At 47.2% G+C, this 27026-nt stretch overlaps 2 protein-coding genes and 1 long non-coding RNA gene across 3 annotated transcripts in view; 1 reads left to right on the forward strand and 2 right to left on the reverse strand.

Moving 5' to 3' along the window:
• The window catches only part of vps35l (VPS35 endosomal protein sorting factor like), a gene marked incomplete at its 3' end in the record, with an annotated part of 249115 nt that overhangs the window by 186067 nt on the left and 36022 nt on the right, over window positions 1-27026 (reverse strand). The gene's annotated exons all lie outside the window — the stretch shown is intronic.
• LOC306915311 lies at window positions 8846-9595 on the forward strand. The gene is made up of 2 exons (XR_013788788.1): window positions 8846-9247; window positions 9348-9595. It is a non-coding gene; the product is annotated as an uncharacterized lncRNA (long non-coding RNA).
• ubtd1b (ubiquitin domain containing 1b) lies at window positions 16309-26282 on the reverse strand (the record flags this gene model as incomplete). Its single annotated transcript, XM_079493465.1, has 5 exons — window positions 16309-17246; window positions 17290-21857; window positions 23775-23932; window positions 24499-24726; window positions 26264-26282. The coding sequence occupies 4 exons, from the start codon at window positions 26280-26282 to the stop codon at window positions 21477-21479; spliced, it is 786 nt and encodes a 261-aa protein (XP_079349591.1). The 3' UTR covers window positions 16309-17246; window positions 17290-21476.

A 27026-nucleotide genomic window follows, 5' to 3' on the forward strand; every position in this document is an offset into this window, starting at 1 on the left:
TCTCTCTGGGGCGGTCGAATCATGTAGCCTGACTGCACTTGAAGAGAGAGAGAGAGAGAGAGAGAGAGAGCGAGAGAGTGAGTGTATTTTCTTTCTACAAAACTACTGTGCCTTAATTGGATGTAGGCCTATAGTGAATTGCTTCGAGGATGAATCACGAGTTCATTTCAGTCCTTGCTCTGTCCAACAAACTATAGCAACTCTTCTTCCAGCCCAGCGGTCCCCAAACGTTTCTGGCCGTGCACCCCCTGTTACCTCCTGACCTATAGCTGACGCACGAAAATGATACCTTTTTTTAATGATTTTGGCAAATAACCACAGAATGTCACTGCACTGAGAGACATGCAGCTGCTCTATACATCTCCTTACAACAGTGTTTTACCAGATTTTAGCCGTTTGTGTTAAATAACACCATAAACCCGCCATTATACCATTTTCATATCACACACCCCGTAGAGGGCGTTCTCGCACCACAAGGGGTGCACGCACCACAGTTTGGGAACCCCTGTTTAAAATCTAGCCTCTAGTCAACTTAATTTGTTCCAAACTGTCACTCACAGCACCAGCAGCTTTTACACAACACAACACCGCCATCTGGTGGCGAAGACGGACCTCTGTCTCTAACAATGCTGACCTCAGGTCATGAATCATGAAAAGTTTGAAGGGTTGCGCACATCCAGTCCCTTATTGCTGCTGGACAAAGGTTTACACATCCAGACCATGAATGCAGCATTTACTATGGTGAAAGAAATGCAAATGCCACTCCTTTCCATGCCATACCGGAAGGCAGCATTCAGAAAAGATTAGCTTTTTTAGGAAGTCTCCTGAACTTGAGCAGCATTTTGCGTTTAACTAATTTGTTTCGAAATCTATGTCGTAACCCGCATCTCCAGTAGATAAAGAGTGCTGGGTTGCGCCCTGAAAATAGCTGATCTACAAGCTCTCAAGGCGTCGCAGCGTACACTGCAACTAGGGATGTCCGATACGCTTTTTTCGCTTCCGATCCGATCCCGATACCTCAATTTCTGTGTTAGCCGATACCGATACTGAAGCTATCTAGCTATATATCTGGTGTTGTGTTTATAGCAGACTCCTCAGTCAAATGTGCACTTGCAGTTTGGGCAACTCCAAAGCAAACTCCACATGTCCCAACATTATATTTACCTGCCATAGTGTCCCTTACCCCTGTGTCAGATCTGTGGTTAGACTGGCATATTCACCGATACCGATATGACCCGATATGACAAATAAGGTCCGGACAGTATCGTATCAGGGACATCTCTAACTGCAACCCAATGGACTTAATGAGGACTATGATTTATCTGCTTTTCTCTAGACCCTCTGAAGTAGCTGGACTGAGATTCTCTTCCTGTTTGAACTATTGCTCATGCTTATCATTTATCATTATTACGCATTGTTGTTCATTACCATGTGGGTTTACTGCGTCCACTGTGACGATGGCTTTATTGGCTTCTGCCACACTCTTTTTTGAGTGGTGTTGCCTTTCATTGTCCCTCAATTTGTGGTTTTATTTCCCATACACTATTTTACATTAAATTATATTCAGAATCATAATACATTGAATTACAGAGTGAGGTCTGACTTGGACGTCGTATTATGTTGACGTGTTATCTTATGGGCCAGACGTGAACGCGCTGCATGGGCCACTGACTATCATTGTGCGCGTTCACGTATGAAACATATAGCGTTTTATACGTGTCATGGGCCCATAACGTGAACGTGCGCAATCCATAATGCTGGCTCGAGCTGCAATACCACTTTCGGCCACTATGTATTTTTCACCTCAGGGTTTCCTCCCGGTGACGTCTCAATTATTGAGGGGCGCTAGGCCCTCCTATATACAGGTTGAATGTTTGTTTTTAGGTCAATGTTTGTTTTAAAAACGCCATTGACAATGAAGAGAAATTAATGTTTGTTTTGACACCGTTTGTTTTACATCATCATTACATCGACTAATCATAGCAACATGAGTTAGACTTTACTGAAAAAAGAATTGTTCTTATAAGTGAATAGACATGGATTGGATGACCATTGAATAGAGTAACATTTATAGCTGCTCCAAGGTATACCGAATTCCCTCCTCGATGTTGGAAGATGATAAGAGCGCCCCTCACTTCACACAGGTGTGATTCTATTTATACACTAAGGTCTATCCCCGTTACAATGCGCTAGACCCCCTGGGAGATGGAGTCTATCCCCGTTACAATGCACTAGACCCCCTGGGAGATGGAGTCTATCCCTATTACAATGCGCTGGACCACCTGGGAGATGGAGTCTATCCCTGTTACAATGCGCTAGACCCCCTGGGAGATGGAGTCTATCCCCGTTACAATGCGCTAGACCCCTGGGAGATGGAGTCTATCCCCGTTACAATGCCCTATAGACCTCTGGGAGATGGAGTCTATCCCCGTTACAATGCGCTAGACCCCCTGGGAGATGGAGTCTATCCCCGTTACAAGGCGCTAGACCCCCTGGGAGATGGAGTCTATCCCCGTTACAATGCGCTAGACCCCCTGGGAGATGGAGTCTATCCCTGTTACAATGTGCTAGACCCCCTGGGAGATGGAGTCTATCCCTGTTACAATGCGCTAGACCCCCTGGGAGATGGAGTCTATCCCCGTTACAATGCGCTAGACCCCCTGGGAGATGGAGTCTATCCCCGTTACAATGTGCTAGACCCCCTGGGAGATGGAGTCTATCCCTGTTACAATGCGCTAGACCCCCTGGGAGATGGAGTCTATCCCTGTTACAATGCGCTAGACCCCCTGGGAGATGGAGTCTATCCCCGTTACAATGCGCTAGACCCCTGGGAGATGGAGTCTATCCCTGTTACAATGCCCTATAGACCTCTGGGAGATGGAGTATATCCCCATTACAATGCGCTAGACCCCCTGGGAGATGGAGTCTATCCCCGTTACAATGCGCTAGACCCCCTGGGAGATGGAGTCTATCCCCGTTACAATGCGCTAGACCCCCTGGGAGATGGAGTCTATCCCCGTTACAAGGCGCTAGACCCCCTGGGAGATGGAGTCTGTCCCTGTTACAATGCGCTAGACCCCCTGGGAGATGGAGTCTATCCCTGTTACAATGTGCTAGACCCCCTGGGAGATGGAGTCTATCCCCGTTACAAGGCGCTAGACCCCCTGGGAGATGGAGTCTGTCCCTGTTACAATGCGCTAGACCCCTGGGAGATGGAGTCTGTCCCTGTTACAATGCGCTAGACCCCCTGGGAGATGGAGTCTATCCCCGTTACAATGCACTAGACCCCCTGGGAGATGGAGTCTGTCCCCGTTACAATGCGCTAGACCCCCTGGGAGATGTATGCTGAGGTGGAGGGCTGCACCTACCATCAGCTCCCAGTACTTCCCGCACGACTTGCTGCACCAAGCCGTGCTACTCATACGCCGAATTGGCGGTGCCCGGGATCGAACCCATGAGCTACCCGGACACATTAGGCTCTCGGCAAACATTAAAAGTCCATACTCGGTTGGCCTGCGACATAATTTCGGAAAGACATGCATTGGAGGCTAGCGCCCCTCAAAAATCACACTTGTGTGAAGTGTGGGGCGCAGCACGGGCTGTACTTAAATCAGCCAGATGACATCTTACTTTGTCATTTACACATACCATTGGTCCGATATCTCAAACCCTCACCCTAACCTTAACCTCCCACGGGGCAGCACACCTAAACCTAACCTTAACCCTCTCCCAAACCTTAACGCACCCCTCACCAACCATAATCCAGTAGGACCAATGCTATGTCTAACCAAAGTATGCCTCCCCCATAGACTTGCCTGGCAAAAAAATGACATCATAACTGCCCTAAACAAACATTATAGACTTGGCTGGTAAATAAATCCATCATAACTAATCTAAACAAATAGTAGTTTTTGTACCCAGCCTCTAAACAAACATTAAAAGTCCATATGGGGGCTAGTGCCCCTCAACAAAAAAGGAGAATAAATTAAAAAAGGAAAGCTAGAGATAGGAGTCATTGTAGCAGGTAGCGTTGTGTTGCCTAATGCCTACAATGCTCCAATACCAAATGAAAGGGTCTAATATGCAATTAGTCTACCTTAGCTTACTGTGTTCACAATTATGAAGAAAAAAGTTCTGCCTTCGGCAAAAAAGAAAGAGAAGAAAAGAAAGAACAAAAAAGAATCACACCTTGGCTCACATGATTTAGAGACCTTGAGCTTTGGTCCAATGGCTCTGCATTCATCATACCTTTGCATATCGCCATGTTCATGTTGAATAACGAGTAAAACTGTACTAGTTCACTCTCACTATACTTATACATTCTTATACACGTTCCCTTTCACTCTTGCCGGTAAGATCAATCATGACAATTTCTCTCCATGTTGTTCCGACCCGGCCTGCACTCTCCTCCACCTCTCTCTCCGCACTCCCTAAATTACTTTGTGACAGTCGACCCGCAAATACACCTCACCGTTCCACTGTCCTGCTGCTCTCATTCACGCATTCTGTCGCATTCCTGCCGACTTTCGCTCCGACACACATACCTGCATCCTTCCATACTCTCTCGGTAACATGTCATTGTTCCGACCTCCCGCTATAGTCCGACCGATTACTAACCCCTAACCCTAATCTCGATCTAAACCAGCCACGTTGGGACGGACTAACGGGATATCGGGACCCTTCAGCCTCCTCTCACTATGTCATCAGTCCTGCCTGACCTCACCTGACGACCTGACAGGAAAAGAGAGGCCCACACTGAGAAAAATGGATGTGTATATTACAGGAAACTCCCGGTAAACTTACCAACAAACTCCGGTAAACTCCCAAATTGTACCATCACACCTGTATATTACCGCATATTACTGTATGCTGCTAAACTTGAGGTTTACGAGCAAATCTAGTGCCCATAATTGCCCGTTAACTCCTCTTTTCACGCAGTGCCAGCAGGGCCCGATCCTTGGTCTAAGTACACCTCTGCACTGAACCCCGTCCACCACTCCTGTTGCACTCCTCAGTCCGTGCCCTCATCCTTCTGACATTAACTGCCACTCCTGACTTCCTCCTGCATTCATTACCACACTTCATCTCACAGCAGTTCACCATTGTTTTCTCTATAGGTCCACAAATACATAGTTTTGAACTCTTTCTGACCTCCTGTACACTATTTGAAGCCAATTATCAGAATTTCAGGAGGACCCACGCCTCAATCAAGTCACTTACAATTCTCCTACAAAAGCTGCTTTCCTCCCTTTTGCTCTCACTTCAGCACCCCTCCCTCCCACACTGCTATACTCTCCCAATGTCTTCTACTCTCTATCTACTTACCATTAGGGCCCTGAAGGGATAAGTTGTACCCGGGAGCCACGGCAGACTACCTATACGTAGCTTGACCCACCGCAACGCAACGGGCAAATTGAAGACTACAGCAATCGAGTCTCGCAATTATTCTTTTTCATTTATATTTGTTAGATAAATCCCGATTTCACGTCTGTACTTTTGATCACATCGAAAAAGCATAACTTCAGGATTTCAAAATATCCTGGTATATATATCCTCGTACTGCCCTGAAAGCACCCGAGAGCCTACTGTCTGGAGTCAAACGTAGGTTTCTGTGTGTGGGTGGGTGAGCCACGGGGGACCCCCTTCCTCGTCGTCTTGGTCTTCATCTCCTCTACGTTGAGATGCCAGTTGTCGCGGAACTTTATGGGCCTCCTGCTGAGGATCAGCTGCACGGGTTCCGAGTCGTCGAACAGCACGAAGCCGAAGTTATGGCGCTGCCCGCCACTCTTGATGGTGAGCTCCAGGACGCGACCGAACTGCTCGAAGAAGTCTGTGAGCTCGGCCTTGTCCACGTCGGGGGGAATCTTCCCCACAAACAGTTGGTGGACGGTGGGCTTCATGACCTGGGCCTCCCTCTGCTTCCCTTCCCACAACGGCCTGGGTCCCCTGTGGACGGCGGGAGGGCCTCCAGACCTCTGCTCTCTCTGCGTTTCAGGCACAGGGCTAGGCCTCTTCACCGCGGGCTCCTCGGCCGCGTCTCTCTCCGGCCGGGGCTCGAGCAGGGTGTCCGTTTTTGGCTGCGCGGCGGCAGGCTTCGCTGCCTTCTCCGAGTACAACGACGGAACAGGCTTGGCGGCGGCCAAAGGACCGTCCTCGACCGTCGTCGCGACCCCTGACTCCGACCAGGCTTCATATAAGGCGGTGGATGTGGAGGGAAGGGTGTCGTCTGCTTTCAACTGCACGGCTGCAGGCTTCGATGGGTGCTCGGCCTCTGCTGAGGGTTCCTGGCTGGCGGTCGCCGCAGACTTCTTCTCTTCGTCGTCGTCGTCCTCCTCCTCCTCCGGGCTCGAACCTTGTCTGGAAGCGAAGCTGGGTTTCTGTTCGTGGGCTGCTGTCGGTTGGCTCCACGGAACTCCCTTCCTCGCCGACTTGGTTTGCATCTCCTCCACATTGAGGTGCCAGTTACCGCGTATCTTTATGGGCCTCTGACTGAGGATCTGCTGCACCGACTCCGAGTCGTCGAACACCACAAAGCCGAAGTTGGGGAGCTTCCTGCCTCGCTTGATGGTGAGCTCCAGGACCGTGCCGAACTGCTCGAAGAACTCCGTGAGTTCGGCCTTGTCCACGTCGACGGGGATGTTCCCCACAAACAGCTGGTGGGTGGTGGGTTTCCTGAGCTGCGTCTCCCCCTGTTTCCCTTCCCAGACGGGCCGGGGTCCCCTGTGCACGGCCGGGGGGCCTCCCCCTCCTCCTCCTCCGGTTCTCTTGTCTCGCTGCGTCTTGGGGGCAGCAGGGGCGAGGAGGTTCTTCTCCGTGGGATCCTCGGCCGCGGCGTCCCTCTCCGGTTGCGGGAGCTCCAGCTGGTAGGCGACGGTGGCGGTGGCCTTCGCGGCCTGCAGCGCCTCGCTGCCCCCGCCGCCACCGTGCTGCTTCTCGGCGTCGTCCCTCACTCGGTTCTCCCTCTCCATCACCTTCAGCTTCCTCTTCTCCACTTCACTGATCATGGCCTTCGCCTTCTCCTCCCGCTCGGCGAGCTTCAGTCCCATCTCGAACAACGCCAGCTCCCGCTTGTCCAGATAGTTCTCCCATTCCTTGAGTTCCTTCTCCTCGGCTTCCAGCATTTTCTCCTCCTCCTCCACCTTGTTCTCCTCCAATAATTCCCCTGGGTTCTTGATCGTGATGCTATCGGCAGTCATCAGGTACTCCCCATACATTTCAGTTTGCTTTTGTAGATTATAAAGTTGTTGCCTTTTCCCGTTGTGTTATTTATTTCATCTGTCATTTATTTGTTTGTTCAAATGGCATGCTGGGCTGTCCCGGGGGATCTATATACAGGAGAGTTGTGACGTAGCTTAGCATGACATCAGCAGCATTTTCCAGATCATGTTTTATTTGTAACGTACATTACAGTCATACACTATCACACACATTCACACACCCACTCACCTACACATGCACTATCACACACATTCACACACCCTCACCTACACATGCACTATCACACACATTCACACACCCCCTACACAAATATATACCTTGTACTTGCCCAATAGAGGGTATGCACATGACATCATCATCATACCCGGAAGATATGCGGGAAATGAGTGAGTGGCAAAAAAATGACACCCCTGTGAAGTGAGGGGCGCTAATATATTAAAGTCTAACTCATGTTGATTAGGTGATGTAATGGTGATGTAAAACAAACGGTGCCAACACAAACATTAAATGCCATTAACAATAAAGAGACAATATGACGTAAACGACACATTATGGTATACATTTTCCCTTCATTGTCAATGTGTTTACAAAACAAACATTGAACTAAAGACAAACATTAAACCTGTGTATAGGAGGGGCTAGCACCCCTCAAAAACTACGTTAAATGACGTTAAATTCACTTTTCCACTGGATTTGCCATTCACTCTATGCATACGCATACCCTCTATTAATTAAGTGAGGGGCGCTCTCATCATCATACATCACACTCACGCACGCGCACGCACTGACACACACACACACACACACACACACACACACACACACACACACACACACACACACACACACACACACACACACACACACACACACACACACACACACACACACACACACACACAGCTGCGCATAGGAGGGGCTAGTGCCCCTCAGAAATAGCCCTGGCCCTGGTCTAGCTCTGGTCCATATAGCCTGGACTGCACTTTGGCAGCAAAGTGCAGGAGGCTATGGACCAGAGCTAGCCCTGGTCCAGTGCGTTGGTTAGGGCTTTAGGAGAACTCGGTTTGGTGGAGGTGGGTCACCTGTTCGTGTGGCAGATACAAGAAATGTAGTGCCGCAAGAAGGGTATTGGTTGTACTTGTCTTGTACCACTTCCAATTCAATTCCCCATAGAAGTTTAAACTCCCGATTCAGGTGAACGCACGTTCCCTTTGTTCTCAGTTCCACCCGAAGATGGCGCCAGATGATCGGTTTTCAAAGGGCTGCGCCTCAGGATGCAATGCACTGTTGGTATAGGACCCATGGGGTTTACATGTTAGTTCTAAATAATGCCATTGTTGTACTTCATGGTGTTAAGAGCAGTTATCAACCTTTTTAATTTCAAGGCTCTGATATGGATTTGATATAGATTACACTAGAATCCTCCATTTGATTAGTTTTATTTTGGGGCCCCCCCCAACATTGGATTTGATGAAAATATAGCTATCCTTGTAGTTTATCTAGTTGTATTTACAATATGCATTATGTATGGGCGGCAGTGGCTCAGGGGTAGAGTGACCGGATGGTAACCACAAGGTTGCCAGTTCGAACTGGAACTCATTAAAACAAAGTATGACAACTGTTTTTCCGCCATAGTTTGATTTTTATTCGACAGTTAAAAACAAGTTTGAAAATGAAATCAGCATATAAATGTGTGCACACCAATTGTAAAATAAGTCGTAGGCATATTTATTTAATCCTCAACAAAGAAAATCTCAATATAATCAACATTTTTTCGTTGTCATCTTTGATTTGACTAAATAAACAGATCATATTTTTTTTACATCAATATATCCTGGCAGAGGTTTTCAAAAACATATTTCCATGTTAACAGATTTTTTTCCGTGAGTTCCATCATCTGTCCTTTTTTTAAACAATCACGACACTGTTGGGCCCTTTTGCCCGCAGTTGATTCTGGGTAATGGAGTCCTCCAGAGAAGAGAGAAGCGATATACCAGGTTGTAGTCTTTGTACTTTTGTAGTCCTTACAGTCTGAGATTAATTCATATCCAGCGTGTTGTAAGGACTACAAAAGTACAAAGACTACAACCCGGTACGAGTTGTAGTCTTTCTACTTTTGTAGTCCTTAGTCAGATTAATTCATATCCAGCGTGTTACATGGCTTTGTGTCCCCGATAAACACCAAGCTTAATAATGTGATGACGTTCCATCCTGTGTACCATAGAATTAACCCCATTTAGAGCCGAGGCCGATTCTACTAAATGTCTCCTAAATCCTGACAGTTCTCTGAAAAAAAACCTGTTTCTATGTCAGTTCAGTGGTTCTCAAAGTTTTTCATATCAAGGGCCCCCAAAAACTGTATGTATTTGGCCACCGACCCCCCATCTGAAAATATGTTGTTCCAGGGACCTCCCTCCCAGAAGCTAAGATTTGAGTTAAAAAGGTTCGCTCTGAAATAATATATATTCAAAGATTTGCACATTTTCAACGATTTTTCAAAAATAGCAGACCGAGTGCCGTGCTATGAGCTTGTAGATCTGCTATTTTTCCAATAGCTAAATTATAACATAATGCTTTAAAATAGTTTAACAGAAGGTCTGTCGGGTGGAAACCTCATATGGCCAAAAATATGGTCACTTCTCAGGATTCTAATTCAAAAAAACAAAAAAAAGTAGCTGATCCACAATCAGTTCAGCTACGTTTGTGTGACCCAGTCTGTATGATCAAGTCGAGCAGTGGTTCTCAAACGGTTTCCTGCCAAGGACCCCCAAATTGACACTATACATCATCCCGAAGGACCCCCATTTGAAGATTTGTTACAGCTCTAGCAGTGACTCTCAACCACATTATTTTTCAAGGACCCCCAGTTTGACTTGCATTAGGCTTTTCTATCTCTGGGACCCCAATTTATATTGTAAAATAAACATACATTTAACTCCGAGTGTACAAATGGAACCAAATTTGGTTCCATTTGTACACTCAGAGTTACAGTCCCATGAGGGTCCATTTGGTTCCTCACTATCGTTTAGCCCCCTAGAACTCCCTCAGGGACCCCTGGGGGGTCCCCGGACCCCACTTTGAGAACCACTGAAGTAGTAGACTTCAGTAAAATAAAAATAAAACACAAAAAAGTTAGAATGTGGTGATTGGAGGTTTTCGATATTATGCACATTTACAGACACGACGTGTGTGACAATAAAGGACAAAATGAATGTATTCAAACAAAGTACAAAGTGGAAACGGTCAATGAAACATCCAATTCCACTCAGATATGACATGGTTCTACTATAGTTCAGTCCCATACGCATGAAGAGAGCCATTCACACCAGGCACTGGAAATATTAACATTTACAATTATGACTGATATTGTTCAACATTGTCTTTGTTGTATATAGGCCTAGTTGTGGTGTGAACTTTTAACTATGTCTTTCTAGTTCATCGGAGTGAATGGCCCTCAAATGGACACTTCACCATTTTTGCAAAAATATAATATATGTTAATGACGTTTAGAAGATTTAGAACACTTTCCTGGTAGTTTATGTGTGTAATGTGTGGGTTTAGATATTTTAGCAGTGTCCATGTTGATGTCACAGACACAGGGCTCACTTCCTTCCTGGACTACAATTCCCATAATGCTTTGGTGCACTGCTCCTCCTTGTGGATAGGGGGAGTGGCTGTTTTACTGAGACAACATGTAGTCCAGGAAAGAAGTGAGACCAGTGTCCGTGACATCATGGACACTGCTAAAATCTAAAAATATCTAAAACCACATATTACACACAAACTCCAGGAAAGTGTTCTAAATCTTCTGAACGTCATTAACATACATGTTCTTTTGCAAAAAGGTTGAAGTGTCCCTTGAAGTGACAGACATTGACCAGCGACAGAAATGTCTCAGACAACATGAAATATCGTTGCTGTCGGGCAGAAACCTCAGTTTTGTTTTGTTTTCTTCGTAAAGTAAGGTAAATTGATTGACTACAGCGTCACACCAAAGCATCAAAAGTAGCACATTTGCATGCTCGAAACGCAACGCAAGCTCGTAATCTGCCAGTGTTGACTTTGACAGGACGTTTAGATTTAAAGTTTTAGTCATAGTCTCTTGAATAATTTAGTTTTAGTCACATTTTAGTCACCTGGAATGTTTAAGTGTTAGTCTAGTTTCAGTCGACTAAATAGTATAAGATTTTAGCCAATCTACGCGTTGTGAAGCTTGTAGATCTGCTATTTTCAGCATGCATCGAAGTGTAAAATGACTTGTGTCTTTTACTTTTACTGCATCTCAAGTTCTATAGTCCCTTCCTAACATTTTAGTTTACTAGTTTTTATTTATTTAGTCTTAATTTTAGTCGTGGCTTAGTTTTCATGTGGTAGTTTCCGTCAGTAAAAACAGGTAGTCACCGAACATTTTCCATCATAGTATTACGGCCACGCTACACCAGGCTTTTCGCGCACAAAACGTGCGCGTTTAGGGTAAACGCGCGAGAAAAGCCTGGTGTAGCTTGACCATTAGTCGGCGAAATCAACAAATTGGAAGGTTTCCGCCCAACAGACGATAATGTGCGACCACGTGGCTTTGACTTCAAGGGTTAATTCACACAGGTGTCAACACTTCACACTGATACCATCATCCTGATTGTTCCGACAGACACTAACTAGGATTTTGTGATTTGCATTATATATGTATATATATATTTATTTTATTGCACTGAATCTTAAACTCTTATCAGAACTTATTCAACAACTGTGGATGGTGCTTAAATTGAAATGATTTGATGTCGCCGATGAGACCAACAGTCTTATTATTATAAGATAATATAGATTTATCAGTTAGATATCACCAACTATAAGAAAATAAATCGATGCGAGTGAACAAAGGCCAGCATGAGAGGACAGGGTTGGATCTGAACTGGGCGATAAATAAAATATGAAGTAGTGACAATATCTTTGACAATGTTATTGTGATATCTTTTTTTCTTTTTACTTAAAAAAAAAGAAAAGAAAAAACCTGCAGCTCCACAAAGCTGTTAACTTGTAGATATGTTAGAAAGAAAAAAAGTTTGAAAGAGGGCTTTAAAACCAGGAACACTTTCTGCCATATCATGAGATCCAAAAATTCAGGACAATTTCTAGTCTCATCACGATATACACGTATGGATAAATCGCCCAGCCGCAATCCGAACGAAACCTTTCGACCTACAGCGTCCGTCACAGAAAAACACATCAGAAGGAAAATGAGACAACGTGGCAGCGACGATGTTGACCCATTTAGACCCGAGGATGATTCTATAATTGTCTTCTAAATCCTGACAGTTTTCTGAAAAACCCCCGTTTCTAGAATCTAGATCGTTCTTAAACATTTTCATGTCAAGGACCCCCAAAATTATATGTAATTGGCCGCCGACCCCCATGTGAAAATATGTAGTTCCAGGGACCCCCCCGGAAACAAAGATTTGAGTTAAATACTCGCTCTGAAAGAATATTATATTCAAAGATTTTTCAAAAAAAGCAGATCTACAAGCTCGTAGCGTGGCACTCGGTGCCGCGCTATGAGCTTGTAGATCTGCTATTTTTCAATAGCTAAAGTATTATCATATTGCTTAAAACACCAAAAGGGGTTCCCGGCCAGAACGGGTTAAGGAGGACACAACGAACGCCATGGACAACGTTGTCACCAGAGCTTTTGAGCCCAGCTTAATGGTAGCCCTGACCTTTACGCACAGAACACAAGGGATGACATCACATCAGGTCAAATGGGTAACTGTCTGGGACCCGAGAATAATGGCGCGTTCGTTGACATGTTGAAAGCTATTTCTGAATTGGAATTTCCTGAAAAGTAACATTTTTATTTAATTTCAAATGCATTTAGTTAAGGCTAGTTATGTTAACTTTAAGAACTAAATAGAAATACATTGGACCTGTGGACGCCACATGTGGCCCCTGGGCCACCAGGGCCACATTAAGTGACGGTGGGGGCCACATGTGGCCCCCGGGCCGCCAGTTGCCCATGTATGACCTCCTAGACCGACAGGGCTGCCACGGGGCGTGCTGTGTACAGCAGTGGTTCTCAACCAGTGGTCCGGGGACCACCAGTGGTCCTTGAGAGAGGGTTCCAGGTGGTCCCCAGAGTAATCTAGTGAGAATGGCGACACTAGCGTTGACTCCCATTGTAACAATGGAATGCGGAAGTGCTCATTCTATCTCAATGGGATAGTTCCAGCCATAGGAGCAATGTTTGGAACTATAGCCCATAGGCACCCGCTTTGCGGCGAGATCAAAGCGTGTCGCTACTCTGCTACTCTACTCTGGTGGTCCCCAGCTAAATGATGGACAGCTGATAACCAAATGGACCCTTCCAAATCTTTAACTCTTGAGAGAGTAATGTGAAACCAAATGGAGCCGTACGTACGGAGCCCCATTTGGTTTCATGTTACACTCTCAAGTTAAATTATTGTTAAACATCTGCATCACTTAACGTACAAGAAGTCTATATACAATTATAGACTGTAGAATAATTGTTATTTTGATCAACGTTGGCCTGTTATCTCTCCCTGTTATCTCCCCTGTTATCTCTCCTGTCGTACAAACATCAATACAGCATGGAATTGTGGACAAAATCCCATCCCAAACGACAACAAAACATTATTTGTTGTCGTGGGTCAAGTCTTGGGGACGAGAGGCTGAATGTCATTGTCATATTTCGTTATATTGTCAGGGCGGTGCCTCTGTATCGTTATATTGTCAGGGAGGTGTCTCTGTATCGTTATATTGTCAGGGAGGTGTCTCTGTATCGTTATATTGTCAGCGAGGTGGCTCTGTATCGTTATATTGTCAGGGAGGTGTCTCTATATCGTTATATTGTCAGGGAGGTGTCTCTATATCGTTATATTGTCAGGGAGGTGTCTCTGTATCGTTATATTGTCAGGGAGGTGTCTCTATATCGTTATATTGTCAGGGAGGTGTCTCTGTATCGTTATATTGTCAGGGAGGTGTCTCTGTATCGTTATATTGTCAGGGAGGTGTCTCTATATCGTTACATTGTCAGGGAGGTGTCTCTGTATCGTTTGCGACAGTCAGTTAGTCCCTCATATATGATACAGTCTGTTTCTAGCGAAAGTGTAACTAATTCAGTAGCAGTAACAATAGCGTTTTCTCTCAGTCGGTTGATTCTTCATATCCATATGAGTGAAACGGCCGGGGTGACATGTTTCTTTTTCCAAACACAGTTCTTATATGAGGCGGTCTAAAATCCCCCTATGGGGATTACAATGCAAATAAAAAGTACATGAACCCGTGGACTTAGCGCCCTCTACCGATATTGACGTCAGACTTCGGTACTCTATAACTAATTTTGGGCGGGAACCCCTTTTGGTGTTAGCATTATGTTATGCTTTAGCTATTGAAAAATAGCAGATCTACATAGCTTTTTCAGAAAACTGTCAGGATGTAGAAGACATTTTTAGAATCTGATCTCAGGTCAAAATGGGATAAATGGGCCTCGATAGGAAAACGGTTGAAAACCACTGTCTGTACAGTTAGTAAAGACAATGTCTTGGACACAGACCGACACGTCCAACATCTACGAGGTCTAGAGTGTATTGCACATGATACAGCATACATACCAACCAACCAACCAACGAGAGCAGTTCAATTACTTATTCAAGTTTGCATACGATGCTTAAAAATAATAAGCCACCCAAGAACCCACCGGGCAGGGGTAAAAAAAGACAAGTAGATGAAAATGATTGCAGCGAGCTGAAAAGAAAAAAGGCGATTGACGAACGTGTGTTTGAGGGAACAGCTGTTGGAAATCCATTGAATGAAGTTGATCTTACGTGGTCCGTGATGGCGCTGCTACTAGAGCTAGACCTGTGATTTAAAACACCATAACACAACTTAAGCCCTATAGGGAGTATAGGCTAAACTTAACGTTGTTACAACCAAGCAAAAAAATAAACTGTTGGTCTACAAACTCGCCGCATCGTGAGCTTGTAGTGTGGATCTACATTTTTTTGCAGGTTTTTGGAGGGAAACTTTTAAACCCTAGAATGACCAAAATAAGGATGCCTTAATAATCTCATCGTTCCATTACGAGGAGCCGGGAAATGGGAGTTATTTTCCAATGACTAAAATGGCGAGTTCTTGCACAGACCAAACATATCTGGAAGTGTACTATCACAGGTTCTCCTCAAAGAAAGCAGAATACGGGTTCAAAAGCAGTTTTAGAAAAGGTTTGGACTCGGGGAGTGCTGATTGCAAACATTTCGGTTTATTTTTCTTTCGTACACAATCACAGGGACCATTTAAGACTTGGGGACACCAGGCGTACGCAGTAATCTCTCAACTAGCCGCTAGACTTGGGGACACCAGGCGTATGCAGTAATCTCTCAACTAGCCGCTAGACTTGGGGACACCAGGCGTATGCAGTAAACCTCTCAACTAGCCGTGAGGCGTGAGCAGCTACTGAATAAGACAGATCTCAGGATCGGTAAAACAATACCTCCAAATTATTGTAGTTTGTTTACTTGTAAAGAAATAGTCAAACGTACAGCTAGCTGTGACAAAGTGGGTGCAGTGTTGAGCATTGCCACTGCCACAATGCTCCGTCCCAACTTAACTACAAGAAAGATGGTGGCAAATGCAAATATTGGCATCCAATCGGGTGCACAGCCTGCTCTGGCAGTCCTGCTTCAGACTTTGACGTCGTCGAACCAGTATGTGTCTGACAGCAGTGGTCATGATAAGGACCCCCAAATTGACACTGAGCCCACGGACCCCCATTTGAAAAGATATGCCAGGGTCCCCCATAACTAGGAGAAGATATTTACTGCTCTAGCCAGTGATCTTAAACCATTTTCATTTCAAGGACCCCCAGTTTTTGCCTGCATTAGGCTACGGAACCCCATGCAATGGAATTTCGATCTCCAAGTAAAAATCAATGTTAATTTAACCTCCGAGTGTAGTTACACACCCATAAGGGTCCATTTGGTTCCTAACTATCTATCAGTTAACTGGGGAGTGGGGTGGAGACCCCCTGGAACTCCCTCAAGGACCCCTGGGGGTCCCCAGACCCCACTTTGAGAACCACCGTCCTGCCGGACACCAGGGTCTTTAACATGACCCCACTTTGAGAACCACCGTCCTGCCGGACACCAGGGTCTTTAACATGACCCCACTTTGAGAACCACCGTCCTGCCGGACACCAGGGTCTTTAACATGACCCCACTTTGAGAACCACCGTCCTGCCGGACACCAGGGTCTTTAACATGACCCCACTTTGAGAACCACAGTCCTGCCGGACACCAGGGTCTTTAACATGTCTCAATGGAAGTAAGAGTAGTACCTCCCACCACCGTCTGCAAAGTGTGACAATGTGTATATTGGTTAAAAACAGCCTTTTATTCTTTAAAATGAGTCCTGTATTGTACATGGAATGAGCAGGATGTCTCAGGCGTTTCTTTAGCTGGTGTTTTGGAGAAAACGGATGCGTTTTTAGAAAATCCAGCCGTGTGGCGTTAATATGAACCTCGCTTCAGAATCCTGCGGGCAAAAAAACGTCAGAGAAAAATACAGCGACGTAACTAACTGTGTGTGTCATGTGGGTAGTTGTAACCAGCTCACAATTTAATAGCTTAACACAATGGGGTTGTTTTACTGCAGCGCCCCCCGGTGGACACTGAAAGGACTGTGGGGTTGTTTTACTGCAGAGCCCCCCGGTGGACACTGAAAGGACTGTGGGCTGTAGATCAGTGGTTCCCAAACCTTTTCATGTCAAGGACCCCCAAATTGACACTAATTATCCCACGGACCCCCATTTGAAAAGACATGCCAGGGACCCCCATAAGAGAAGATTTTTACGGCTCTACCAGAGATTCTCAACACGTTTAATTTCAAGGGACCACCCAGTTTGACATCCATTAGTCCACGGACGGCCCATTTAATGGCATTTCTGTCTCTGGGACCCTCAATTTAGATTGTAAAATCAATGTTAATTTAACTGAGAGTGTACAAATGGAACCAAACGGACCCTAACGGGTCCGTTTGGTTCCATTTGTACACTCTCAGAGTTACAGACCCGTAAGGGTCCATTTGGTTCCAAACTATCATTTAGCTGGGGACCCCCTGGAACTCCCTCAGGTACCCCTGGGGGTCCCCGGACCCCACTTTGGGAACCACTGCTATAGATGAACCCACCTGAATGGGGAAGTGTACAGATGATCACGTGACATACATACCCCTGGCCCTCACGCACGCACACACACGCGGGCGCACACACGCACGGACGCACACACGCACGGACGCACGCACGGACGCACGGACGCACGCACGGACGCACGCACGGACGCACGCACACACACACGGGCGCACGCACGGACGCACGCACGGACGGACGCACGCACGGGCGCACGCGGTTCATATCAGGATTCATGACTGGTGGCAGACAAATATGTAGTTTTTTAAAGGCAGCGGGGTTAAGTTAGGTTCGGGTTGATCCAAGATAGATCTAAGAATTCCTGAATCTATGACAGAAGGCTTAGCCTAGCAGTAAAAGTAGCATTTTGTATTTTAAATCATACATATATATATATATATAGAAGTTGTCTCATATATATATACATTTATATATATATATATAAGTTGTCTCATCTCATCGAAGGCACACAAACTACCACGAAAATAATAGTAATAATCTTCCAAGTGTGCAAAAAAAGCTGGGCTTAGATTATTTTTTTTCTTAATACAAAGTAAAAGTTAAGAAGAATGAAAACAAAAAACAAAAAGGTGATCGTCTTTTTCTGACTTCTCAAGGCTCCTCCTCCTCCTCCAGGCTCCTCCTCCTCCAGGTCAGGTCACAGTACCTTAACTTGGCAATATCATCATCATCGTCGTCTGTCTGTCTGTCTGTCTGTCTCCTCTCCCACAGTTCGTCCTCAGGTAGGAGAGGGAGAGACAGGCTGTCTGTCTGTCTCCTCTGGAGAGCAAGGCTTCGCAGTGCGGTGCACATTCCAGTCTGGTTGTCTTTGTTGTAACGTTTAAAACAAACAAGTCCAAACAAAAGTGTAGTAGGGATGTGTGCTTTGAAAACCAACGCAAAAGAAAACAACTCTGCCGATTGTTTTTTTTACATTTTTTTCTTTCTAATTGGCACTTTCGAGACCTGCGTTGTTGTGTCGCACACGCCTCGATACTCTGGGAGGCCCGTGCAGGTGGGCAGGGCAGTCCCACTCACACGCCTCCGTACTCTGGGAGGCCCGTGCAGGTGGGCAGGGCAGTCCCACTCACACGCCTCCGTACTCTGGGAGGCCCGTGCAGGTGGGCAGGGCAGTCCCACTCACACGCCTCCGTACTCTGGGAGGCCCGTGCAGGTGGGCAGGGCAGTCCCACTCACACGCCTCCGTACTCTGGGAGGCCCGTGCAGGTGGGCAGGGCAGTCCCACTCACACGCCTCCGTACTCTGGGAGGCCCGTGCAGGTGGGCAGGGCAGTCCCACTCAAACACACGCCTCCGTACTCTGGGAGGCCCGTGCAGGTGGGCAGGGCAGTCCCACTCAAACCAACAAGCAAGTGGATCTCAAACTTTTCATTTAAAAAAGGACCCCCAGGTTGGTGGTGTGCTGTTTGGGGGCCACGGTACGGACCCCCTTTAACTCAGACAGCGACAACAAGTGGAACCAAAATGGTTCCATTTGTTGGCTCTCAAGAGTTCTACAGACCTGTCCATTTGATTGTTCCCCAACTATATTTATCAATAATTTAAGCTGGGGGGGGGGGGGGGGGACCCCCTCCTGAAAGCACATCAAGGACCACGGGGGGAACCCGGCTTTGGGGAACCACCGAACTCGGACCTTTGAGAGAAGAAACCCATATTGTGGTTGGTTTGTTGGTGGTGAAGGAAGTCTTCTTTCTTCCGTGGAAGCTTCTCTTTGATGTGGTCGTCCGTCCTCTCCAAAAACGGGCACGACAGCTCTGCAGAGACTGCCGGACGCAAAAAAATAAAAAAAAAGTATATATTCCAACTTTTAGCAAAAAAAACCAAACCAGAAACGAATCCACACACTGCCACAGGTTGATCCACCAAACCACTGCTTCTCAAGGAGAGCTGCAAACGGCCGACGTTACTTTACACATTCCTGGAGGACGTGTTTTTGGGGGTTTTATTTTATTTTAACGCCGTGCTAGTGAACAAGGAGATGGTGGACATTAAAACCTTTAGTATTCTGACAAGCAGACCATAGAGCTGTGGCCAGAGAGAGAGAGAAGACGCGTCCGGTATGTGGTGCTGCATCGAGAGACAGACAGACAGAGACAGACGAGAGAGAGAGAGAGAGACTCACGACAAAAAAAAATAATGTCTTCTTAGAACGGTCAACGATGAAATAGACGACAACAACAACAAGACAAGCAGCACTTTTTGAGTTTCTCCCTTATGTGTGTGTTTTTCTTTCTTGTTTTTGCTCGTCGAAATAAAACGTTTTTCCTCCTCGCGCCTCGAGAGTTTGAGTCTTTTGAGTGATTTGAGAGCGCTGATTTGTCCTCAGCGTCGGGGTAGGGGGGGGGGGGGGGCTGGGGGGGGGGCCGCGGGCCACCACAGACGTTGGTCTGTTAACGCCGAAAAGTGTACGAGAGGAACCAAACGAAACCTTTACGGCGGGCCCGAATGAATAGGGTTTTACAGTGAATAGAATGGGGCTCCATTAGACTGTATTATAGGCAGTAGACGGTACTAGACACCCATGCACTACACGGTGCATGTAGTCCAAATGGGACATGTAGTCCAAATGGGACATGTAGTCCAAATGGGACGGACATGTAGTCCAAATGGGACATGTAGTCCAAATGGGACATGTAGTCCAAATGGGACGGACATGTAGTCCAAATGGGACATGTAGTCCAAATGGGACGGACATGTAGTCCAAATGGGACATGTAGTCCAAATGGGACGGACATGTAGTCCAAATGGGACATGTTTTAGAGGTTGTTAATGGGCTTAATGCACACAGAATGACTCTTCCCACTTCCTGGGCCACTTCCCTACTTAAGGCTCTGGTCCCATTTGTACACTCTCAGTCATTTTGGGGCCATTTTGGAACCCACTCAAGGCCACTTTGAGACCCACTGGGGTAACAGAGTGTTTCCAAGTGAGCCAACCTTCACAACAGCAGCACCCTGACTCTGTCTGACCAGAATGGAACAGAGCCTTCATTAGTATCATTAACCCTGACTCTGTCTGACCAGAATGGGAACAGAGCCTTCATTAGTATCATTAACCCTGACTCTGTCTGACCAGAATGGGAACAGAGCCTTCATTAGTATCATTAACCCTGACTCTGTCTGACCAGAATGGGAACAGAGCCTTCATTAGTATCATTAACCCTGACTCTGTCTGACCAGAATGGGAACAGAGCCTTCATTAGTATCATTAACCCTGACTGACCAGAATGGAACAGAGCCTTCACTAGTATCATTAACCCTGACTCTGTCTGACCAGAATGGGAACAGAGCCTTCATTAGTATCATTAACCCTGACTCTGTCTGACCAGAATGGGAACAGAGCCTTCATTAGTATCATTAACCCTGACTCTGTCTGACCAGAATGGGAACAGAGCCTTCATTAGTATCATTAACCCTGACTCTGTCTGACCAGAATGGGAACAGAGCCTTCATTAGTATCATTAACCCTGACTCTGTCTGACCAGAATGGGAACAGAGCCTTCATTAGTATCATGGGTAACACCTGGTGAAGGAAGTAGGGACTAGGGAAGTTATTTTCCAAAATGGCGTTGCGTGCACAGAGCCCATTGGACAAGGAAACGAGACTTCCTCTGGCACATGGCTGCTGAACCCACCCACAACTACAAGGACATGGTCTTTGCGGTTTTCATGGAGCCCCCTACCCCACACTTTATCATTCTCCCTGGGACCCCAATCTAACACCGTAAAATCTGTGTTTTGTAACAAACGGTCACGTGACTGGAAATGCAGAAGGGGTGGGTGGTGGGGCAGGTCACCTTTGGTGGCTGCACGGTGTCGTCCATTTTGGTTCCATTGTGTACTCTCTCTGGGCCCAAAAAAAAAGGGTCCCTTATCCGGACCCCCTCGGTCGTTCCCGGGTCGGCGTCCGACGTTCAGAAACGGGCGATTTAATAAACTCCCTTACTTAATAAAACATAAGCCCCCGGCCATCCCACCCCACAACACACACACACGCTCCAGCCCCAATACCCCAATCCTCTCCTCCTCCTCCTCCTCCTCCGACCCTCAGTCGGAGGGGGGAGGCGGAGGGGTGGTGGTGGTGTCGGCCAAGGTGGTGGTGTTGTTATTGGGGGAAGAGTCGGTGGGCGTCGGGGGCGTGGTCATGGCCGTGGTGGTGACGCTGGTGGTGGATGAGGGAGGCGGAGCCGGCGATGACGGTTCCTCTCGCAGCAGAGCCTGCGGGTTGACGATGACCTGGATGACAAAGTCCTTCTGGATCTTGGTGTCCTGCAGGCGGCTCTTGTCCGTCAGCAGCTTGCCGGAGAAGAACCAGCGCTGGTGTGTGGCGTCGATGTCCTCCTGAGCCTGCAGCTGCTTCTTCAGCTGGCCGATGGAGTCCGCCATGCTGGCGCTCAGACGCAGGTCCTTACCCGTCGACAGACGCACCTGGAGGAGGAGGAGGGGGGAGGGGGGGGAGGAAACGGTGGGGGGAGATGTTATGGAGGGAGATCGAACAGAAGGTTTGTCTTTGTACCGATGAATCCATTAATAAGATTGAAGGTTACCGGTTCGATTCCCCGGACGGGCAGGAAAAATATGGGTCGGGAAGTGATTGTCATCACTCACCCAACACCTCTGAAGTGCCCTTGAGCAAGGCACTGAACCCCCAACTGCTCCCCCTGGAGCTGCTTAGTGGCCAACAGTATAAGACTGTGGTTGTACTGGTCAGCTCCCAGGTTTTAGTGTGTGTGTGTGTGTGTGTGTGTGTGTGCATGTGCGTCTCTATGTACAGGGCGTTGCTGAAAATGAGCACGTGTGCTGACCCGAGACCAGATTCTACAAAATGTCTTCTAAAATCAGTTTTCTTAAAAATCACACCCGTGTGAACTGAGTGGTGCAACTACACATTTATTGTGATGTCAGTGACGTCACATACTAACCATAGCAACCATGCTCGTTTTTTTGGTTGCTAACCATAGCAACCATGCTCGTTTTTTTGGTACGAACAAACACGGGTACAAAGCCAGTTGTTGGAGTGGTTTGCACCACTCAGAAACCTAGGTTTCTATGTCACTGGTTCTCAAACTATTTCATTTCAAGGACCCCCAGAATTATCTGTATTTGGCCGTGGAGCCCCATCTGAAAGTATGTTGTTCCAGGCCCCCTTTAAGTATAATATTGTTATATTATTACATCATACCAAATGTATGTCTCTTCTACACTATCTCTCTATCCACTTTGCTAATGTCTGTCACTCCCTCTCAGCTGTCCTACTGTCCGTCTCTCCTACACTGTCTCCCTCTCAGCTGTCCTACTGTCTGTCTCTCCTACACTGTCTCCCTCTCAGCTGTCCTACTGTCTGTCTCTCCTACACTGTCTCCCTCTCAGCTGTCCTACTGTCTGTCTCTCCTACACTGTCTCCCTCTCAGCTGTCCTACTGTCTGTCTCTCCTACACTGTCTCCCTCTCAGCTGTCCTACTGTCTGTCTCTCCTACACTGTCTCCCTCTCAGCTGTCCTACTGTCTGTCTCTCCTACACTGTCTCCCTCTCAGCTGTCCTACTGTCCGTCTCTCCTACACTGTCTCCCTCTCAGCTGTCCTACTGTCCGTCTCTCCTACACTGTCTCCCTCTCAGCGGTCCTACTGTCTTGTCTCTCCTACACTGTCTCCCTCTCAGTTGTCCTACTGTCTGTCTCTCCTACACTGTCTCCCTCTCAGCGCAACTACTGTCTGTCTCTCCTACACCGTCTCCCTCTCAGCTGTCCTACTGTCTGTCTCTCCTACACTGTCTCCCTCTCAGCTGTCCTACTGTCTGTCTCTCCTACACTGTCTCCCTCTCAGCGGTCCTACTGTCAGTCTCTCCTACACTGTCTCCCTCTCAGCTGTCCTACTGTCCGTCTCTCCTACACTGTCTCCCTCTCAGCTGTTCTACTGTCCGTCTCTCCTACACTGTCTCCCTCTCAGCTGTCCTACTGTCCGTCTCTCCTACACTGTCTCCCTCTCAGCTGTCCTACTGTCTGTCTCTCCTACACTGTCTCACTCAGCTTTCTGTCTCTCTCCTACACTGTCTCAGCTTTCTGTCTCTCCTACACTGTCTCCCTCTCAGCTGTCCTACTGTCTGTCTCTCCTACACTGTCTCACTCAGCTTTCTGTCTCTCTCCTACACTGTCTCAGCTTTCTGTCTCTCCTACACTGTCTCCCTCTCAGCTTTCTGTCTGTCTCTCAGCTGTCCTACTGTCTGTCTCTCCTACACTGTCCTGTCTCCCTCTCAGCTGTCCTGTCAGTATTTCCTATACCGTCTCCCTCTCAGCTTTCTTGACGTTCATCTCCCCTACTGTCCACCAGTATTAAAAAAGGAACAAACCTTGAGTTGGAACTCCTTCTTGGTAGCTATGGGGGGCTCGGGGCTGTCGCTGGGGTCCTCGTCACTTCGCTCCGAGATGAGGTTGATGGGAGGAGCCAGACAGTAGACAGGAAGCTGGTAGCGGTTGCCCAGCTCGTCGTAACACTCCGTCAGAGTGCCTGCAAGCAGGAGGGTCAGGATGGGGTTAATAGTAACGTTCACGCCAACCTTGTGTGATGTATTCAAACTAATAAAATACAAACGGAACGCATAGCAAGCAACACAACAACATTCGAAAAGGAGTAGAATGAAGTGTGCTCGTCAGGGCGGGGGTCAAAAGTCGTACGATTTGTCACACACATTACAATTTGTTCTCCGCATTTCACCCATCTCTTGGAGCGGTGAGAATCATGCTCGGGAAATTGATTAGTAGATTTGACCCCTGAGCGCCAAGCAGGGAGGCATTGGGTCCCATTTTTACGGTCTTTGGTATGACCCGACCGGGGATCGAACCCCCGACCTCCCAGTCTCAGGGCGGACGCTCTAACCACAAGGCCACTGTCCCCAGTCTAAATATGATCATTTAGTATGTTGGTGTGTCCTCTCACCGTGGGGCAGTGTGACACTGGCTCCGTCCACTATGGCCTGGGCCAGCTCCTGTGTGTGTGTGTGTGTGTGTGTGTGTGTGTGTGTGTGTGTGTGTGTGTGTGTGTGTGTGTGTGTGTGTGTGTGTGTGTGTACGTACCGTGGGGCAGTGTGATGCTGGCTCCGTCCACTATAGCCTGGGCCAGCTCCTGGTCGTTGCCCTCCAGGGCCACGGCCGCAGCCTTCAGGGCGTCCCAGATCTCCTTGCGGCCCTCGAAGGCCGGCGCCGTGTCCCAGAACTCGTCCCTCTTGCTCCGCAGCTGGCCCTCCGTCATCGGGTAGTCACTCTTCCACTTGGGACGCTCCTTCTTCAGGGGCTCGTTGCGACCTGAGAGAGAGAGACACAGACAGAGAGTATGGTTATAGTATAGTTGCACCGCTCAGTTCACACAGGTGTGATTTTTCAGCCTTACCGGTATTTCATATTACCAAATGTAGCCAGACGTGTAAAGGAACAAGGAATCCTGACAAATTACACTCTGGGGAATGCCCAGGTTAATACAAAACAAAAACAAATCAATGTAAAAATGTTTTGATAATACAATTCAGGTATGAAGCCGAGGGCTGTATACAATCTGTCCCCGGAGCGCATTTGTCTCGTCTACGTGGTTAAACTGAAGTGCTTCACGGCAGCCACTTGGAGAAGCCCCGTTTGGCCCGGAGACCCCTGGTCTACGTGGTTAAACTGAAGTGCGTCACGGCAGCCACTTGGAGAAGCCCCGTTTTAGATGTGCACATTCACCATTTAAAGGTATATTCAGTGATTTTGCTTCATTCAAATATCACTTATTTTTTTATTTTTTTTGGATAATCCTTCCTACTATAGTGTGTGCTGACCATATAAGGAGTTCCTCCCTGTCCCCAGTGAGCCCCTGGTTTAAAAAAACCCTAGTTTCAGTTTTGGTGGCGGGTGGCAAAGCCTTCATCCAATCAGGATGAGAGGGGCCTTCCTCCAATCATGATCGACTGGGGGCGGGCCTTGGTGCACATGCTGTTGGCCTGTTGCACTTCCCCCCACTGTAGAGCGTGTGCATGTGCACATTTTGTTACCGGGGCGGACTGGGTGGTTTTCCAAATCACCCAAATCACTGAACGCTCCTTTAATAAAAAACTAAAACAAATCAATGTAAAAAAAAATTGATAATACAATTCAGGTATGAAGCCGAGGGCTGTATACAATCTGTCCCCGGAGCGCATTTGGCCTGGAGACCCCTGGTCTACGTGGTTAAACTGAAGTCTACGTGGTTAAACTGAAGTCTACGTGGTTAAACTGAAGTCTACGTGGTTAAACTGAAGTGCGTCACGGCAGCCACTTGGAGAAGCCCCGTTTGGCCCGGAGACCCCTGGTCTACGTGGTTAAACTGAAGTGCGTCACGGCAGCCACTTGGAGAAGCCCCGTTTTAGATGTGCACATTCACCATTTAACCCATTTAGACCCGAGGACGATTCTACAAATGTCGTCTAAATCTTGAGTTTTCTGAAAAACTCATGTTTCTATGTCAGTGGTTCTCAAACATTTTCATGTCAAGGACCCCCAAAAAATATATGTAATTGGCCGCCGGCCCCCATCTGAAAATATGTTGTTCCAGGGACCTCCCAGAAGCAAAGATTTGAGTTAAAAACGTTCGCTCTGAAAGAATATATATTCAAAGATTTGCACTACATTTTCACGATTTTTCAAAAAATAGCAGATCTACAAGCTCGTAGCGCGGCACTCGGTGCCGCGCTATGAGCTTGTAGATCTGCTTTTTTTCAATAGCTAAATTATAACATAATGCTTAAAACACGAAAAGAGGTTCCCGCCCTGAATGTTTTTTTTTTATGTAGTTCGGCTCACATTCACACCATGTAATAACGTGTCTCACTGTCTGATAGCAGATCCATCATCCTGAAATCACCCTCTTGTGCAAATAAACCATAACAAAAGATGCCGTGTGTTTGTTGTACCGTACGGTGTGTGTGTGTGTGTGTGTGTGTGTGTGTGTGTGTGTGTGTGTGTCCATTTCCCCCCTCCCCCCCTCCTCTCTGCCCTCGCTTTCCTGTCATTCTGCACTGGGCGAGAAAACAACAAAGATACAAAAACCTTTCATGCGGAAATTAATTCATGAGTCATTGAAGTTAATTTTAAGTTTCCGCGTCATCAGTGCCCATACCCGAGGCGGGGTTGGCCAAAGTTTGCATGTTCTCCATCTCCCCGTACCCTCACCAAAAACATGCAGTAATCCTGGTCTCTAAACTGCCTCCCCCTGGCCAGCCGGGGCACCTGATGGAGGGGAAAGGAACTGGTTGGAATAACGTGTTCCTTCCACGCACTACGTCCGGCCGGGGAAATTCCCCCGTCACTCCTCATGCATAGAAGGAGGCATGAGGTCAGTCCGCTGCCCCCCCAGGTTGGCAGAGGAAGTGTAGCGCCCAGGATTACATTAGATAATTGACACTGGGTGAAAAAATAATTTAAAAAAATCAACACCGCACTGTTGTGCAGCAAGACTGAAACCGTACTCGATAGGCAGGCACTTAAAGGCAATGGAAAACCAAACTTAAAATGCTGCAAATCAAAAAGGAGCCTGTTAACAGAAGGGAGGCATTGTACGCTCAGTGGATCTCACACACTGTGGGGCTGCAGCA

Source organism: Electrona antarctica, assembly GCF_951216825.1.
Source record: "Electrona antarctica genome assembly, chromosome: 22".
NCBI classification, from domain to species: domain Eukaryota; kingdom Metazoa; phylum Chordata; class Actinopteri; order Myctophiformes; family Myctophidae; genus Electrona; species Electrona antarctica.